This window comes from Chlorocebus sabaeus, chromosome 14, assembly GCF_047675955.1.
Source record: "Chlorocebus sabaeus isolate Y175 chromosome 14, mChlSab1.0.hap1, whole genome shotgun sequence".
NCBI classification, from domain to species: Eukaryota; Metazoa; Chordata; class Mammalia; order Primates; family Cercopithecidae; genus Chlorocebus; species Chlorocebus sabaeus.
The window spans coordinates 45,424,665-45,444,052 of NC_132917.1; the positions used below are offsets into that span (position 1 = coordinate 45,424,665).

At 46.2% G+C, this 19,388-nt stretch overlaps 1 protein-coding gene across 2 annotated transcripts in view; it reads left to right on the plus strand.

Moving 5' to 3' along the window:
• The first annotated feature begins 4,291 nt into the window (after nt 1-4,291).
• PRKCE (protein kinase C epsilon) overlaps nt 4,292-19,388 on the plus strand; it is a 538,653-nt gene continuing 523,556 nt past the window's right edge. Inside the window, exons 1-2 of one of the 2 annotated variants that reach the window (XM_073022947.1) lie at nt 4,292-5,343; nt 5,544-6,088. In XM_073022947.1, coding sequence (XP_072879048.1) covers nt 5,741-6,088 — 348 coding nt within the window. In that variant the 5' untranslated portion in view covers nt 4,292-5,343; nt 5,544-5,740. Of the gene's footprint in view, nt 6,089-19,388 lie in introns of both variants that reach the window. The other variant, XM_007970759.3, reaches the window with a different exon arrangement.

Consider the following 19,388-nt stretch of genomic DNA (forward strand, 5'->3'; position numbering starts at 1 on the left):
GTTCTTTTAAGGTGTTGGGATTTGGGGAGTGCTTATTACAGCAGCATGACCTAGCCAATCCTGACTAATAAAGGGCCACTGTGTGTTGTCATTTTTTGTTTCCCCAGTGCTCCAAATGACATGACACTTACAACTGACTGTTAAATAAAGGACTGACTGAATTGATCTACCTATCTCCTCAGGTAGAGTAGAGATTATCCATATAGCTATTTATCCTCCCTGGAGCACCTGCCCTATGTCCTGCATATATAGCAAGTACTTAGTAAAGACCCTTGGATTGACATACAAACTTAAAAGTCCAAGACAGGGGCCTGGTGCAGTGACTCACGCTTGTAATCCCAGAACTTTGGGAGGCTGATGCAGGAGGATCACTGGAGTCCAGGAGTTCAAGACCAGCTTGAGCAACATAGTGAGACCCCATCTCTACAAAAACAATCAAAAAAATTCAGCTGGGCATGGTGGCACATGCCTGTAGTCCCAGTCACTCAGAAGGCTGAGGTGGGAGAATTGCTTAAGTCTGGGAGGTCAAGGCTGCAGTGAACTGTGATTGTGTCACTGTACTCCAGCCTGGGCCACAGAGTGAGACTGTCTCTTAAAAACAAAAACAAACCCAAGACACAACCCAACATCCGACCCACAGAAGATGGAGAATGTTATGCTATTCTCCAAATGGCATCCTAGCGAGCAGGGCTCATAGCCACAGGCCCTGAGGAAGAGAGGCACCAGGCCATCTCCTCCTGCATCCATCAGCAAGCTCGATGGGGCTGCCTCTGATCCCTCCACCTCTTTGCAGGTATTAAGTGAAGCTTTGCCTGAGTCACTGCAACAGAATACAGAGCAGAGATGGGGCCAAAATAAGACACGGCAGGGCAGACAAGAGCCCGCCACAGGAGCACAGGTGTGGGGCAGCGTTTGAAGTGGGGCTCAGGGTCGGGTGGGGAATAGGCTGGAGCAGGGCCAGCAGAGCTCTAGAAGGTTTCTGTGTCATTGTACTGCTGCGCGTTCCATCCCATGGCCCAGGTGGTTGGATTCTGTTCAGCGGAGCATGTGTGGAATGTATGATAGACCCTGACCAGGCAGACCTTTGCAGAAGCCCATTAACATTCTATAAATGGCAACAACCAGCACAGCAACAGGGACATGAATATTAACGCGCTAGTCTAAGGTTCTGGCTCCCCCTTCCCCACTTCCTCCAGCTGATCTAAACAGTATCCACAGACAGTTTCAATTTTGATTATACAGAGCGTAAATCATCTTCAGACTTGGATCTTCTCTTTCTCTAATACCCTGTTTTGAGGTGAGCTGTTTCTGGAGGAAAATTACAGAAGAGAAAAATATTTATCCATCACAAAATCGCCTTTATAAAGCATTAACACTCGTTATGCTACTTGCCCGCTGGAATGTTTGGTGTCTCTCCAGGAAAAAGTTGAGACCCATCTGCAGGCCCTCTGAGGTCTTAACTATCAGGTTCCTACTTACTTCATCTCCTGTTACTCACTGCCACAAGTGGGGCACACCTGGCCACTTACCTGAAGCGCCATGGCTTTCCTACTTGTATACTTTATACTCTGCAGCCAGTAGCTTTCCCTTTCCTCTTTGCTGCTGGAAGAACTCCTGTTGGAAAGACTAGACTCAGCTCAAAGGATTCTGCTGGTTGATGCCTTCCCAGGCTCCCCAGGCAAAGGGGTGATCCTTCCTCTGTGCCACTCCCATCCTTAGATCTACTGCAACCCTGATTGCCCTGTCCTGGGCACATTTGTTGTTCTATTCTTTTCTCATAAGCCTTAATTTTGAAAGGAGAAAGGCTCCATTTTGGTCATCTTTGTTAAATTATTGTATCATTTTCTTCCTTCTCACAAAGATTATGAAATAACTAGGCCACAGTTGGAATCCAAAGGACATTTTACTCAATGTATATGCTAACCATTGTCTTATCCGTTGGGATTGGAGACAGGAGCCGAGGGTAGGATGAAGCTGGCAATAATTTCTGATTGGAATTTTACCTTCTAAGCCCCCTCCTTGGGCTTTTCTTTTCACACGAAACCTGGAGCAGGGGTTGTAGACCTGCCTCTCCTTCAGGAAAACTTAAGGGTTTTCCCTTAGACAAGCTCCATGTCTAACCTGGAGCTCCATGATGCCCCTGGGGAATACACATTTTCATTTGGCCAAGTTTGAGAGTAGGAAGGTGAGAGATTTATTTAGAAATAAGGAGGTAATAAGGGCAGAAAACTAGCAGTGTTTGCACACAGACTACTAGCATTCTCCCTTTTTATGTAAACATTAATCCAATACAAAACATGTATTTTGTTTGACAAAGTCTTTTATTACCCCTACTCCGACAGAGTTGCTGTAATAGAAAGGAGACAAGCATTGGTTGCCCCTGAGAATTGCAGTCTGGTGATTTACACAGAGTAACAGTCTGCTGAGAGGCAAAGGCTGCCTTCCCATAACCTCACCCAAGATGCTAGGAAATGGTGCTGGAAGTTTGTAGGTTATTTGTTTTAAGATAGTCACTGAGATGGTAACAGACCCTATTTAATATATTTGAGGGCTGGGCATGGTGGCTCCTGCCTGTACAGGACTTACCCAAAGCAAGTAGTGAGAAGGTATGAAGCACCAATTAGTCAAGGATCCCTAACTCCACGAAATCCTTGACTTTCCAGACTTCCCAACAGGATCAGGACTAGGGTGAGGTGAGTGACGCACTCGGCTCAGGTACAAAATTTAACGGGTGCCAATAAACTCAATAGTATAAATATTTTAGTGCAATATTTAAAATTTGAAATTTTAATTTTAATGTTTTTAAAATTTTAAATTTTTAAAATTTAAAATGTGGATATTGTGTCCATTCTGGATTCTCACATTTTTATTTTTTAAAAATTGTACTAAAATCTTTATCTTGATTACATTTATTGGTACCCTTTACATTTTGTCTCTGAAAAGTATCTCACTCATCTCACTTTGGTGCTGGCTCTGCTTCCCAAATGCGTTTTCAGAAGATCAAGCCATATTTGCCACTGCCTTCCATCACATGCCCTGGAAAGGGGGAAAGAGGCTTCATGAGAATAGCAGGGTGGAAGGAAGAAGCAAAAGGGAAAAAAGTAATAATCAAAGAAATAAAAATTAAACAGCAGTGAGATACCCCTGCTTGTGCTGTGTCAAATGGACATATTTTAAGACATCCTACCTCCAGCTGGGGGAGTGGCAGGGTAAGACAACCATTGAAATCCTGGCTCTTTACATCCGAGCTACCTAGATCGTACGGAAGACTGAATCTTAGCACCATCTTTACCCAGCTGCCCTGTTCAACAGGGCAGGCTGCGAGAAATTACTGTATTAGGAAGCTCCAGAGCGGTTGCAGGCAGACTTTGCCTATTCTTAGGAGATGGCCGTGGGACTTTTCTGATCATTTTTGGGACCTGTTTGCTGCACTTGATATCCTGTTTTTCCAAAGGACTGCCTCCTTCCTCGCGTTTAAGCCTTTTTAAGCTTTTAAGCCACAGGCAATGATAACCTTTATCCACTGAGGAAAAAGTGATCGGGAGGCGCGTTTTAAATTTTGGTTTACACTAACCAGACCCGCCAGATGAACACTCAGCTTACCACAATACCTACAAATTTCCAGACTTGACTTGGCAGAAGGGCGAGGGCGGAGGTTTTCTTTCCCCACTTGCATAACCCCCAGCTCCCCGGCTGCGGAGCCGACCTCTTACCCGCCGCCGCCTTCGCGGGTGTCCCAGCCGGGCCGCGCCCCGGGGCCCCGCGCTCCCGGCCCTGCCCTCCCTGGTTCCCAGTCTTGGGCGCGGGGCAGTCCCTCACCGGCCGCCGGCCCCGTCCCGGCTCCCCGCCGAGGAAATTTTTCCCCAGCAGCCCAGGGCTCGCCTCACGTGACCAGCCGCAGCGGCGGCTTCCAGCGAGAGTTTAAAGGTTACGGAGGAAATTAGCATGGACACAGCCACTCACTCCTCAGAGGGCGCGCCCCGTTTTCCCGCAGCCCGGACGACGGCTGTCAGCGCGCTGATCAGAGCCGAAGTCCCCCAAAGGGGCACCGATAAGGCCCAGAGCAAATAGGAACAGTCACTTTGCAAAAAACAGAACACAAACCAAGCCGGGGCTCTACCGAGTTTTCGCTTGTCAACAAGTTCTTGCAGCCTGCGAAGTCCAGGACAGATCCCAAAGGGGAGAATGTCCCCAAAGAAAGGCAAGAGAGAAGAATAGAGTTTAAAACCTCACCCGAGCCATGCTTGTCCCTCCCTCTCCCCCCTCCCCCACCACCGTGGATCACAGCGTCCCGGGACAGAGTGACAGATGGGCCAGAACTCCGCAAGCTGCTCCTGCCAGCCGCCGCCCGAGTGGCGGTGGTCAGGGCGAGGGCCCCGAGGCCTCTGGGGCAACAGGGCTCCCTCCACTCCCCCATCCCCGGCTCTAAAAGACAGTGTTGACCGCAGGGTCCCCGAGAGATGCGCGGCCTGGCGGGGCCCATCCGTGGCCATCCACGGCCCCCGGCACGCGCACCCAGCCCAGCGCCGCCGCTCCCGCGGGTCCCGCGCGGGGTCCTCCCCAGGTTCCCCCGCCCGCCGCCGCGACCCCGAGCAGCCTCGCCCGCTCTCCACGGTTCTCTCTTCGGCTCACTTTTTCCGTATTGCTCCCCCAACCGGCAAAACTTTCTATTTCCCCAAACACTGCCGTGCGCGCGCGCGCGTGCACACACACACACTCACACACACTCACACACACTGACGTCTTTTGCGCATTTCCTGCATTAGAGGGAGGGAGACTCGCTCGCACACCGACCGAGGGAGAGGAGACCGCGGGGGAGCGCGGGCTGGCGGGCGGCGAGCGAGCGGCAGCCGAGAGCGGGGACGCGGAGAGCGCGGCGGGCGGGCGCCGGCGCCCAGGAGGTGGGGCCGCGCTGAGTCGCAGTCCCGGCCCCGCCGCCGCGCTGCGCACCGCCGGGTGCTGGCCTGCGCCCCCGAGCCGGATCGGCGGCCGCCCGGACTCCGAGCCCGCGCGGATGTGAGATTCCGGGCTCCTGGCGCCTCCCGATCGCCGACTCCGGCGCGGCGCTGCTTCGCCCAGGAGGCGGCGGCCCCGGCTGGTCGTGGGGCTTGTGGATTTTTAAAAATTTGGCTCCGAGGAGGACCATTTCCTCTCGACATGCATCCCTCCGGATAGACTGAACATCCCTCCGTCCACCCCCCGCCCCGCGCGGTCAGAGGCAGGCGCTGAGTGTGCGAAGAGGATCCGGGTTGAAATCTGCGCCCCCGGTTCTCGTCCCCGCCCCGTCCCACCGCCCCATCCCCCTCCCGGAGTCGAAATTTCCCGGGATTATGTTTCGGAAAGGTAGGTAAGCGCCGGGCGCGGCGCCCGCTTTCCCGCAGCCCGGAGTCGGAGAGCCAGCGAGGCGGCAAAGCAGCCCCTGCGGCTTGCAGCGGAGCCGACAGCTCGTCTTCTCTTCTGGAGGTGCAGCTGGTGGTCGCGGGGAGAGACTTGCTCCAAACACGGACATCCCTCAGCTCTCCCCCCTCCCTGTTTTCCGTTAGGAACCCGGCGAGGAAATACATGCACTGGCTGAGACTCGCCCGCGCCAGAGCGCAACGCCACAAGGTGTAGGGAGTGTGTGGGGTGGGGCGAAAGGAGACCCAAGAGTCCCTGTGGCTCGGAGTGCCGGGCCGTCGGTTCTTCATTCCTGCCCTCGGGGCAGACGGAGTGACCCCGGCCCCCACTCCCCGCCCCGACCATGGTAGTGTTCAATGGCCTTCTTAAGATCAAAATCTGCGAGGCCGTGAGCTTGAAGCCCACAGCCTGGTCGCTGCGCCATGCGGTGGGACCCCGGCCGCAGACTTTCCTTCTCGACCCCTACATTGCTCTCAATGTGGACGACTCGCGCATTGGCCAAACGGCCACCAAGCAGAAGACCAACAGCCCGGCCTGGCACGACGAGTTCGTCACCGATGTGTGCAACGGGCGCAAGATCGAGCTGGCTGTCTTTCACGATGCCCCCATAGGCTACGACGACTTCGTGGCCAACTGCACCATCCAGTTTGAGGAGCTGCTGCAGAACGGGAGCCGCCACTTCGAGGACTGGGTGAGTCCGGCGCCTCCACGTCGGTCCGGGAACCCGGTTGTGGGGTCCCGGGGAAAGACTCGCTGGCCTTGATCGTAGGGGTCCGGGACTTATTGACGACTGGGGTGTGTGTGTGTGTCTGTAAACCTCAGTTTCCTTGAGGAGGTACACTTCACTTCATAGTAGGGGAGAAACAGGCATTGGCGAGGAAGATGAGACTTGAAAAGAGGATGTGGCCCTCTGCCCCCTCCGTGCCCTCCAGATGGTGGGTGCTGCGGGAGGTTTGCAAACTGGGAGAGCCTGGGCCGCTGGTGCTGAAGGTTGGCCGAGGACCCGGCTTTCTTCCGCAGGCGCGTGGTGGGCTGGCTGTGTGTGATTGTGTGTGGGTGGGTCCCTCCGTCCTTGGAAAGGCACGTGGAGCCTTTGACTGAAGGCTTCTTGCACGTCCTGGCTTTGTCCTGCTTAGCCGAGCGAGGAGTTGCTTTATTTTTCCCTCCGAGAGGGAGCTGGCTTGTTTCTGTTCTCCTGCATGGTGGTTAGCTCATCTTCTGACATACGAGTAGAAAAAATGTGTTCTTCTCCAGGATGTCTCCTCTATGGCCCCAGAAACATCAGTCGGGCTTGTTTTAGTCCAATTCATTGCCCATCCATGCAGAATGAATGTTGCATTTTAAGAAGGGTTCTGCCTGTGGGTAATTGGAAGTCAGCGCTTTGAATCTTATTTAAAGTTATATTGTTTCTCTGTTTTGATTGTTAAGATACTGTGCAATAAAAGACGATTTCTAAGCCTGAGATTGAGTTGTTAATTGATTTCATTGTGAAACTATTAAGGATTTGGAAATAGGTCTTGTCTCAATCTACTATAAACCAAATGCATCCAACCTTGGCACTTGGACAAGCGAAGAGAAGGAAACCTTCGTTTTGCTTTTTGTATTTGTTTTTGGGTTTTTTCTGTTTTCTTTTGCTCTTCTTGGAAGGAAGGTATTAATTTAGGACATGGATTTTTGTGTTTTCAGGTTTGTTACATGTTTCCACCAAGAGCAAGTGCAAGCCTTCCTCTGGAGGTATATGCTTTCAGGGTTCTTTGGTCTACAGAAAAAGTGAGAGAGCTATCTAAGCCTCAAAAGTGGTGTAGAGCAATTGCTTTCTGTTGAAAACCAGATAACTTCATGAATGTCCTGGAGGTCAGAGGTTGCACATGAATCACCTTGGCATATATATCACCTTACATATTTTTTTCAAGGACACGGAGTTTTAGGGAAAAATAGGAGAGAGCCTGTTGTTTTTATGCTCATGGCTGTGATGTAGTCTGCCTGAAACCATGGTTACGGTTTCACAGGAAAGCTCCAACAAGCCACATGCGTAGAACTCTAGATTTGTGGTTTGCACTTTGGAAAGCAGGCAAACCTTTATGGAATCCTGAGAACTCCATGCCATTCTATTCTACTTCACAGATGTCCCTCATCTCTGCTTCCCTCAGCCCCCACAACGGGGCTCCCACTCATTCCCCATTTCCTTTCCATGCATGGCCTTTGGGCCCTTTCCTCATGGAGGCAGTGCATATGAGAGGGGGAGTGGAAGGGCTAACTCATTTCAGAGGCAAACCTTGACACTGAAAACCTGTGATTTTGGAGTTGTTGTTTTTGGACAGGAAGGGGATGGAAAAAACTTGATGCTGGTAGCTAGGAGATGGGGGCCTTTTGCAGTGTATGCAGTTGAGGGGCTTTGACAGTGGGGCAGAGAGCAGGGACAAGGAGCAGCAGGTCTGCATTTATCCATAGAACAGATGTCGGTTGGAGGGAGAGTGTCCTTGTATCTCTGGTGATGTTTCGCTGGGGCACACCACAAACTCTGGGAGCTTCAGGACACTGTCCCCACCTTCATCACTCCTAGTGAAGCATGCAGTGGGAACTTGTTTGGTGATCATCCTCTAAGGTTCTCAGATTCATGTTGGATTTGGCCCTAGACCAGATCATTTAGTGCACAGGCAAGTTTTACAGATGAGGACATTGAGTTCCAGAAAAGTTAATTGGGGACCGAGGGTCACGTGACAAGCAAAGGTGGGTTGGAAGTAGGGCCCTCACCTCCTGTTGCCCATGGCTTGTCTGTTGGGGAGCCGAGCCTGTCCATCTGACCTCCCAGCCTGTTCTCCCTGCAGATCCATGAGCTGTGTCCCCCGACATTTTTATTGTGCTTGATAACTTCATCTCTTTTGCCTTATAGCAAGTGTGAATTAGGTATGGCAGGTGTTGGACAAACTAAAAAACTTGAGATAGAGAAGCCCAAAGTCTCAAGGGTGAATCAAGTGGTGGAGCAGGTACAGAATGCCCATCTGTTTTCACCAGAGGATGCTGTGGCCACTCTGGTTCTTCCAGGCTGAAGGTGGGGACTCACTGGTAGGGGTAACTGGCCCTTGGAAATGCAGACAAGTTGCAACTGGGCTAAGTTCACCTTTCCCAGTCTTAACATTCAGGGTAAACCCACGGGTTCATAGCTTTGGGTAGAATTCCCTGGGCTCAGGTCTCTGCACTCCTTACCTGGCAGGAATGAAGAGACACACCCTTCTCAGGTGTGGCTAAGAGATCTGGCCTGAAGTAAGGGGGTGTGGACAGCATGAAGCAGCCGCTTCTCTCATTGCTGCGGAACACCGCATTTAACTGCACTTTGAATTCACTTGTATTCCTGGAGTTCCTGTTTTGTGCTCATGTCTAACCAGGGAAGCTTCGTACTGTGGGCAATCCAGAGGAAAATGAGGCCCTGGGTTACTCTCAGGGGGCTTCCATTTCACTAAGGAATTGACACCAAGTATCCACATATACATCAAGCTTGTCTAACCCATGGCCTGTGGGCCGCGTGTGGCCCAGGATGGCTTTGAATGCAGCCCAACACAAAATTGTAAACATTCTTAAAACATTATAAGTTTTTTTGCATTTTTTTTAGCTTATCAGCTATCATTAGTGTTAGTATATTTTATGTGTGGCCCAAGACAATTCTTCCAGTGTGGCCCAGGGAAGCCAAAAGTTGGACACCCTGATATAGACACTAAACTAACAATTAGGTTCCACACAGGTGATACCATTAGTATGTTAAGAATTTAAAAAGGGAGTGTGAGCTAGGCACTGTGGCTCACGCCTGCAGTCCCCACTACTCGGGAGACTGAGCTGGGAGGACTGTTTGAGCCCAGGAGTTCAAGATCAGCCTGGGCAATATAGTAAGACTCTATAGCTAAAAAAAAAACTTAAAAATTAGCCAAGTCTGGACCTATGGTGTGGTGTGTGCCTGTAGTCACAGCTGCTCAGGAGGCCGAGGTGGGAGGATTACTTGAGCCCAGGAGTTCAAGGCTGCAGTGAGCTATGATCTGACCATCAGGCTACTGCATTCCAGCCTGGGTAACAGAGTGATACCCTGTCTCAAAAAAAAAAAAAAAAAAAAAAAAAAAAAAAAAAAAAAAGGTAGGGAGAACTGGAAGAATCCAGGAGGGCTTTTGGAAGGAGGCATGAGTTGGGTGTGAAACAGTAGGTTATATTTAAAGACGTATCTACAAGAAGGAGCAGTGTTCCTGGCATGGCCACCGCAGGAATAAAGGCAGACAATCCTGTGGTCAGGGTTGGAGAACGGATGAGCAGGGCGGAAACTGAGTGTACCTGTCAGAAAGGAGTAGGTAGGACAAGGCTTCCCAAATTTAAGACTTTTATCTGAGTACTGCCTGTGCTTTTATTTACTTAATATTTAAAAAATGGATCCTTTTATTTTCCACTTAGTCTTTTCTTAAGCCCCACTGTTCATGAAATCACAGGTTTGGAACATGTAGTTATAACTTTTCTTCATTCACATTAAAATAAACAGGGCTCTACAATGCAGAACGAAGTTCATTCCAGGTGCCTCTGAACATCATTGGTGATGTGGAGCCCACACTTTTGAAACATTGGAGTAGGAGAAAGTTTAGAAAACTGAAGTGAATTCTAGAATGCGTAAAAGCCAAGCCGAGATGATTATTCTCCAGATAATGAGAGATGTTTCAGTTGTGTTGACAAAGGGGGTTGCTTTAGAGAAAGCTCATTACAGAGAAGGAAAGATCGTGCTGATGCTTTGAAGTAAAATCTATTATAACACTATTGCTATAGCTGGGTTTTCCAAGAACCAGTTAATAACACTACTCAGACTTTCATGTACATAAGAATCACTAAGGGAGGATATATAAAAATATAGATCTATATAGATTTATATAGATCTATGTAGATAAAAATATAGATCCTCTGGCCCAACCTTGAGAGCTTTTGATGCTACACTTTAGAATAAGCTGGGAATCTATATTTTTAACCAGCTCTCCCAGAGATTCTGACCAGACTGGGCTTGCTTTGAGAAACACTGGACTAGAATAAAAATTGCAGGCCACAGAGGACTCCAGATAATTAATGGATCAAGCATTTGTACACAGATATGTCCTGAAATGTGACTGTATAACTTTATAATTTTTAAAGAAAGATTTAGAAGAATAATTATGTGAACTAGAAGTGTTGGGATTCATGTTAGAAGCAGAGGCGGAATGAATGCTGGATGGATTGGCATTGCATTTAGCACAGGGGTGGGAGGCAGGCGGAGCAAGGATTAGAGCTTGAAGGGCTGCGTGCAGGTGACAGCTGGCTGGCTCATTCACATTTTGGATTTTTCTCTATCATTGCTTCAGTAGTCTACATACTGAGCTCAGTTTCCTCTTTGTTCTACTGCCCTGCCTCTGAAGACGTCTTTGGTGAGTGTCACTCCCTTGCTGTATTCTGTAGAAGAGGCAGGCACTCAGAATCCAGAGGTATAGAAAGCCATCGTTTGAGAGGCGATTCTCCGGAGCGGCGAAGTCTGGAGTCACACTGCTTGGACTTGAATCCCACCTCTACCATCTACCACTTACTTTCATGACCTTTAGCGAGTGACTTAACCTTCCGTATTTCCATTCCTTCCCCTGTACAAAGCGGGTGATAATGAATATGTATCCCTATAATGAAATGGGGTGATTGTGGGGATTAAAATGAGTTAATACATGTACAATGCCTAGACCAATGCCTGGTCCCTAGTAACTACTCAATGCATATCTACTACAATTATTATTATTATTATTAATTTATTTTTTTTGAGGTGGAGTCTCACTCTGTCGCCCAGGCTGGAGTGCAGTGGTGCCATCTCGGCTCACTGCAAGCTCTGCCTCCCGGGTTCACGCCATTCTCCTGCCTCGGCCTCACGAGTAGCTGGGACTACAGGCGCCCACCACCGCGCCCGGCTAATTTTTTCGTATTTTTAGTGGAGACGGGGTTTCACTGTGTTAGCCAGGATGGTCTCGATCTCCTGACCTCGTGATCTGCCCACCTCAGCCTCGCAAAGTGCAGGGATTACAGGCGTGAGCCACCGCGCCTGGCCTACAATTATTATTATTATTATAGCCCCCAAAATGAGCATGGGACTGGCCTACAGAGAGTTTTTGACTGAATTGATTATTATATAGGCCACAAGAAAGCCGGGTTTTCATATTCCTCAAAGTAGCTCTCTTCAGTCTGGCCATCTCATTTGGCAAAGAACGGGACACTAGAAGTGTCATTTCTGGTTTGTATTTCCCAAGTAGCCCATCGGCAAAGCTTTTCAAAATGATAGCACCCCTGCTGACTCTGGGAGATAGGCTTATACCCTGTTTGGACTCTGGGAGATAGGCCTGTTCACCATTTGGAGAGGTTAGGCTCTGAGGCCGTTCTCCCTTGGCCCACCAGAATCACTTGGGGGAGATTCATGCAACACAGATGCCAGGGCACAGCCTCTAGCAGTGCTGATTCTGATGCCCGGAATGGAGCCGGAGTAAAGCAGGCCCCCTGCTGAATCTCCTACAATGGCGGCCTGACCGCACTTCGATATATATTTACTCTAGAGCCATCTCTATCTTCAGGACATTTGTAGGAAAAATTTTTAAAAGGATTTCTGAAACCTCCATTGTCATTTAAACACAGCGGGGTGGGAAGGGACTACTAAGGGGGTAAGGAGGTAGGGAAGGGCTGGCAATTGTCCATACCTCCTTCATGTGCCCCTATACCCTGAATTATTCCCCAGCAGCTGAGGGTCCCTGGAACTCTCCCTTTCCCCTACTCCTATAATACCATGTAATCCAATATTGCTCTTGTTGGTACCTAGCTGGTTGTTTAACAACTACCTGAAGGATTCATTCTTGGCCCAGTGCTATCACAGATAACCTCTTGGCATTGGGAGTTAGCCTCCAACTTCATGGATAGTCAAGGGTTGTTTGTCCTGTTTCCTCTTCTTAGTGTCTTTGACTAGCAGTGGATTTAGTGAATATTTGATACCCTGAATTCCCTGGCTTCTCAATGGACCCCTCTCCCTGGAATCAGTGAGTTCTAACTGGAAGGCCTCTCCACCACTCACTAGTTGTGTGATTTGGGCATGTGATTTAAGCTTTTTAAGCCCGTTTCTTCATCTGTAAAATGGAAATGTCATAGGTCTTGACTTTCAGGATTGCTGTGAGAATTAAATAAGGAACTGTAAAGTTTGTAGCAAGTGGTCTGGCTATAATACATTTCAGCAATTTTATTAATATTTGAAGAGTCATCTGTGTGTGTTCATAGTTTTAGAATCTTAAATCAGAACATATGGTCCAGTGAAAGATATTTTTCTCCTTGATTTGTGAATGTATTTATATGAAAAGTCTTACATAGTCTAAAAATAAATTTGATTTAGTTATACTTAACAAATTGCCCTTTTGAAAATAATAGAATTACTTGAAATGAGATTGTTTTGGAAAGTCTAGAACCTGCGGTCATTGTAGACAAAGGTTAATTATTTATTGAAGCATATGGGTAATTGGAAATGAGGATATTTGGGAGCTGGTGTTTTGGTTTTATTGTGCCAATGTCATCTAGTTTCATGGATTTAAATACATTTTCAGTGCTGTTGACACTAAATTCCTAATTCCAGCTCATACCTGACCCTGAACTCTAGAATTTATATATGGGATTGCCTTCATGTCATCACCTTTCATTGTGTAAAGGGCATCTCAAACTCCATATGCCTAATATTGTATACCTACTTTCCCCTCTCCCCAGTCTAAGCCCTTCTTCCTCAGCTTAAGAAATAGCAACTCCATCCTTCCAATTGCCCAGCCAAAAACCTTGAGGGGCCATCTTTGACGCCTCTAATTCTCAGGTGCCCTATATCTTATCTATCAGCAACATCTGCTGTTTCTGCCTTCAAAATATATCCCAAATCACATCTTTTCTGTACCTTTGCTGACCTCACTTGGGCCCAAGTCACTATTATCTCACACCTGGATTATTGCAACAGCCTATGAATTGGTTCCACCTGTCCTGGCTTCTCAGCTCCTGTCTCTGCTCACAGATCCCTCAGGTAAGATTATCCCTTGCCATAACTTACAAGACCAAAGTCAGGCCTTCTGCTGTGACCTATCTGACCCCATCACCTGCTACTCTTCTCCTTGTTCATTCCTCTCTAGCTATCCTGACCCACTTGACATCCCTTAAACGCCCTTACCATAATCTTGCCTCAGTCTTTACGCTTGCCATCCCATCTTTCTAGAATGCCCCTTTCCCAGATATCCACATGGCTCAAATCTTCGCTCAGATGTTATGTTCTCAGTAAGACTTTTTCTGGCAATCCTATCTAAAAGTTCACCCTCTTATTTTATACTTCATATGCTCCTTTCCTGCTTTTTTTTTTTTTTTTGCTCTTTAGGTCTTATCTCTATCTTACACTATTTAGTTTTCTTATTTATCTTTGTTGTTTATCTCTAATACCAGAACACCAGACGCTCTATAAATGTAGAGCTTTTTGTTCACCACTTTGTCTTGGCACCTGAAACAGTGCCTGGCACTTTGTTGAATGAATGAATGAATTTCTTGGCACATTGTTGAATGAATGAATGAATGAATATACACAAAACAAGTGTGTATTTCTATAGTACCTACTATGGTCTAGCACTATTGGTAGATATGGGGTTTGGTAACACAAAAGTTGTGTATGCATAATTCCTGCCTCTGAGGAGCATGGCATCTCAATAGAAACCAGTTGAATGAATTTCTTAAACAATCCTCCTGTACAGTTAAAAGAAGTGAGGAGGAGGAGGAGGAAGGAGAAAAGAATATTTTATTTTATAAAAATCTGTGAGATCCCTGAAGATGTTCTTATGAGAGAATGCTGTATTATTTCCTTGTAGTGATTTGCATCAAGCTGAAGAATCTCTGTCAAGTCTGAAGTTCCTAAAAGTAGGAATTTTCTACCCTCTGGGTGCCCACGGCCCATTCCAGGTGCCATGGTGAGGGAAGAAGAATAAGGCCCACTTGTCCTCCATTTGCAGAGTTTAAATGAAGTTTAAATTCTCATCAGGGCTTTAGATACAAAACCCTTTGTAGTTGGCAGCAACAAGAAATGAAATTTCAAATTCCGGCGCCTGAACTCATACAGCTGTTGAAGCATGTTCAGACAAAGCTTCCAGGGGTTTCACTTAGGCTAAAAGAACTCCAGAGCAGGCCTGCAGTATTTTACATCAATACAAGCTACACTTGGCAAAACATTATATTTCTCTCCAAGTTCCTCCAGGTATATATGGGCTTGTTAAGTAATTACAATCTATTATAATGCTAATCAGCAGGATTGCACCTGTTTGAAATTTAGTTTTCTGGCAGAAACCATGTGAAGTGGCCAGAAGTCTGTACTGTGCTGGGAGAACCGGGAGGACGGGAACATATAGTTCATTGTAACTTACTGACATCTAAACAAAATGGAAACTCCAGAGGAAATATAACTGAAATCTATAATACTGTGCTGGGGAAGAAGAGGAAAAACAGAAGCCTATCATGAAACCCAGGTGCTGAAATGAGGATCTCCTCTCTCCCCACCATCCCCTCTATCTCACCTTGAAGTCTTAAAGAGGTAGTTTTAAGCTAGTGAAAAGTCACCTGTATTTGCCAGCAAGGAGTAGACTCACTGAGCTCCTGACCCCAAGAGGTAGATAAGACTAAAAATGTAATCAAGCTCAAGAAGAGTTTTTTTAAATTAGAGATGGAGTCTTGCTCTGCTGCCCAGGCTGGAGTGCAGTGGCGCGATCTCAGATCACTGCAACCTCCGCCTCCCGGGTTCAAGCGATTCTCCTGCCTCAGCCTCCCAGGTAGCTGGGATTACAAGCATGAGCCACCACACCTGACTAATTTCTGTATTTTTAGTGGAAACGGGGTTTCACCATGTTGGCCAGGGTGGTCTTAAACTCCTGACCTTAAGTGATCCACCTGCCTTAGCCTCCCAAAGTGCTGGGATTATAGAGAAGTGAGCCATTGCACCTGGCTTCAAGAAGAGTTTTTAAATTTTTATTTATTTATTTATTTATTTGCTTATTTATTTGAGAAGGAGTCTCGCTCTTTCGCCCAGGCTGGAGTGCAGTGGCACGATCTCAACTCACTGCAAGCTCCTGCTTCCCGGGTTCACGCCATTCTCCTGCCTCAGCCTCCCGTGTAGCTGGGACTACAGGTGCCGGCCACCATGCCCAGCTAATTTTTTTCGTATTTTTAGTAGAGACGGGGTTTCACCATGTTAGCCAGGATGATCTCAATCTCCTGACCTTGTGATCCGCCCGCCCCTGCCTCCCAAAGTACTGGGATTACAGGTGTGAGCCACCGCGCCCGGCCAAGAAGAGTTTTAAAAAATCATGATGAGTGAATCTAGAATTAATTATTGAGGAGAAAAATAGTCTTTGATTTTGCTATGTCCTTCTTGAATAGATTTGTTTTTTCAGACTCTGGCATCTTTTGTTGCCAGTCTTCTTTCCCCAGGCAGATATAAGCATCTCGTGAGCAGGAAGTGTCCCCCTCTACCCCCCTTTAGCTCTCTGGGGTCTGTCTTGTAGAAGCTCAAATAGGCAGTATTCTTTCATCAGACTGACTGAGTTTGTGCTCTTAGAAGTTCATTTGGTACAGTGCTGAAAAAGAAAGAATTCACAAAAGATTCAAAGCAGTGGACAGAGTAGTGTATTCATTCATTGTTCTGGCCATCCTTTCATTCATTGAGCAAATATTTATTGAATATGCCAGGCAGTATGCCCACTATGTCAAGAGCTGGTCATTGCGCTCAGAGAGCATATACTCTACTAGGAGATGCGATATTAATCAAAGAATAACATAAATATATGATTTGTAAAATTACAACTGAGAAGGACAGCTTACCACAATCCCTTTAGCACCTGGGGAAACCTAGACCTCACCTCTTCAGTACTGGACTGGCTAATAGTTTTTTCTCACTCTAGGAAATGTATTGAACGGGGGAGTCAGGTGACTCCTATTAATCCCCCAGCTGTGAAATCAGGAGTTAGGATAGTCTAGATGCTCTGTAAAGGAACCTGTTAACAATGATCCAGACTCAGCTCTCTAGACCCTGCATTCTGGGCCTTGGCTGCGGTTAACCTTCGCACTTGATAATATTTTGTCTTTATTTTTTTCCATGAAGTTTAGCCTTGTCTCCCCTGAAAAAGGGTCAGCTCCTGCTTTTTTTCCCTTCTTGCCTTTCTTCTTTTTGTGATCAAAATCACAAAGCTATTTTTGATAGCTTGCTTCTTTACCTACCTTTTTTCAAGGCCCACAAAAAATAAATTTAATTCTTAAATGGAGCCCTCTCTCTGTATCATTAAGCCACTCAGAGTACTCTGAAAACAAACAGGGAAGCAAGCAAGCAGAATTCCTAGAATGTGAGGTGTCTGAACCTATCTCCCTGCCTTCTGTACTGATGATTATCTCAACCAGTTTAGGTAGCTGAGAGAATCATCAATCAGCCATTAAAGATGAAGCATATAATTCACCAGCGTTTGCCAGACTGACTTTCAAGGAGTGGGAGCCTTATGATATTTTCAGGTCTCTGTGATCAAAGAGGTTGGGAAATGTTACAGAGTCAGATGCACATTAGTGTATTAAAGACTCAAGATGGTCTATTGCAAAGCGAGTTGTACACCTCTGTTTAACCAGATATGTCCCCAAAATATTTCATCATAGAATGCTCTTATTTGGGAAACATTAAGAACTCATGTTTTGTGGACATATTTTGAAAAACATTACAATTAGAAAAAAGAAGAAATGGATGTTCTCAAGTGGGCCATTTGGAAAATCAAGATTAACACCCTTTTATAAAACAGTGAATTTGAAGAACTGTGGAAATTCAAGGGAGAGATGAGTTAATGTGGATTCTGCTAGTTGGCAGAGGCTTCTTGGTAATATTTTGAGCCAAGACTTGAGGAAAATGGGATCTAAATAGACAGGGAAGGGAGACCCTTTAAATTGGAAGAAGAACATAGAAAATGTTGGACAGCTCACGCCTGTAATCTCAGCACTTTGGGAGGCCGAGGTGGGCAGATCACGAGGTCAGGAGATCAAGATCATCCTGGCTAACACGGTGAAACCACGTCTCTACTAAAAATACAAAAAATTAGCTGGGTGTGGTGGTGGGCTCCTGTAGTCCCAGCTACTCGGGAGGCTGAGGCAGGAGAATGGTGTGAACCCAGGTGGCAGAGGTTGCAGTGAGCTGAGATCGTGCCACTGCACTCCAGCCTGGGTGACAGAGCGAGACTCCATCTCAAAAAAAAAGAAAAAAAAAAAAAAAAGAAAATGTTGGACAGGCAGTTTTTAGCATTTTGGGTTATGAGGGTAGTCAGGAGACCAGTTAAGATTAAAGTAGGAATGCAATCCAAAAAAATTGCTTGATTAAGAAAACAAAAACAAACTATCCAAAGAAAGGAAACAGTAGCTAGAATGGATGTTCATTCATTAATCTATCCATTCATCTAGCCAGCCAGTCATTCAGCAAATATATATTGAGTACTTTCTATGTTCTAGGAACTTTGCTTGGAGCAAAGTGTTGAACAAAATCACTCATGATATATTGAAGTCTTAATTATCCAGGAAATCTATGCTGACAATCTCACATGCTGCATTTCCAATTAATTTTCTTTTGTTTGTTTATTGATAGGTCTGATAGGGATGGAGAATAACTTTGTAGCATCCTTCACGTCATTGGATGGTGGTTTGTCCAAGTTCACGGATCTAAAACTAGTAGAATGGGCTTTGGAGTTAGTCCTGGGTTTGAATTCTAGTTTTGTCAGTTTTGGCTGAATATCATACAAATCATTTGACCTATCTGTACCAGTCTCCTCATTCATAAAATGGGAATAATAGCTACCTTATAGCAAGTTTACCATCAATGGTAACTACTTATTATTGGTAATTATCTGTGATTAATGTTTATTATTAGATGTAGGTAAAATTGTGCTTCTGTTTGGGGATTTTATCAGTAATAACCAACTGAAGGGTTGCCAGTAAAACATTTTCCAGTCCTTATTCCCTCCCTCTTGGAAATGAATGAGCAACAGGAGTTGGGTTTGCTGAATTCCAAGTGTGCAGAACTAGAATTCCACACTTGGTCCTTTTTAAGCAGCTCCTAGGGTGGGGAGGTGAAGGGGACATGGATTACCTTCCCTTGGACTGGCATCTGTTTTAGTGAGTGGGTGTGTCTGTCTGTCTCATTGCTCCCTCTTGTCTATTTGAAAAGCTGAGACATTGTTGCATTTTGACCTGAACATCCTCTGCATTAGCTTGTGGGCCTAGTGTGGTAACTGAGGCTTGAGGCTTTTTTTTTTTACATCCCATTTTCTGTGGTCCAGGTGTATATCCCATTTCTCTGGGCCAAAGCATCTGACTTCATTGTCCTACCATGTGAGTCTTATATATGCCCAACCTCTAATGCAATGCACATTGATTGTTCAGTTGTCCTGGGTCAAATTTGGGCAGTGCACAAAGGTGCTGCCTTTTGAGAGCAAGGCTTTGCTTTTGACCAGGATGTTGGAATTGCTAAGCAGTAACAAAAGTTGAAACATAGCCAGCCTTCTGAAAAGATTACTGTACTCTCAGTAAGGAATTATGCATTTACTTGTAATTGTTTGTTAAGAGCCTTGATCTTTAAGCTCAGATTTCATTTTACATAATTTACATTTAAGTAACAAAAATGTATGTAGCACGTCGTTCACCTACCCTTCATTGAGGATCAGTTCTCAGAAATTGCTTTTTCTTCTTCTTTTCAATCATAGAAACCCTTTTCTTCCTTTAAAACGGTCAGAATTCACCCAGGAGCAGGAGATCTTGTTCTTCTGCTTTATAGCTTTGTGATTTTGAGAAAATTCACTTAACCTCCTCAAACTTCTGTTTTCTAATTTAAGAAAAGGGTTAATAACAGTCATCTTTTGCAGCTCGTCGAGTTGCTGTGAGGATTAAATAAGATAGATGTA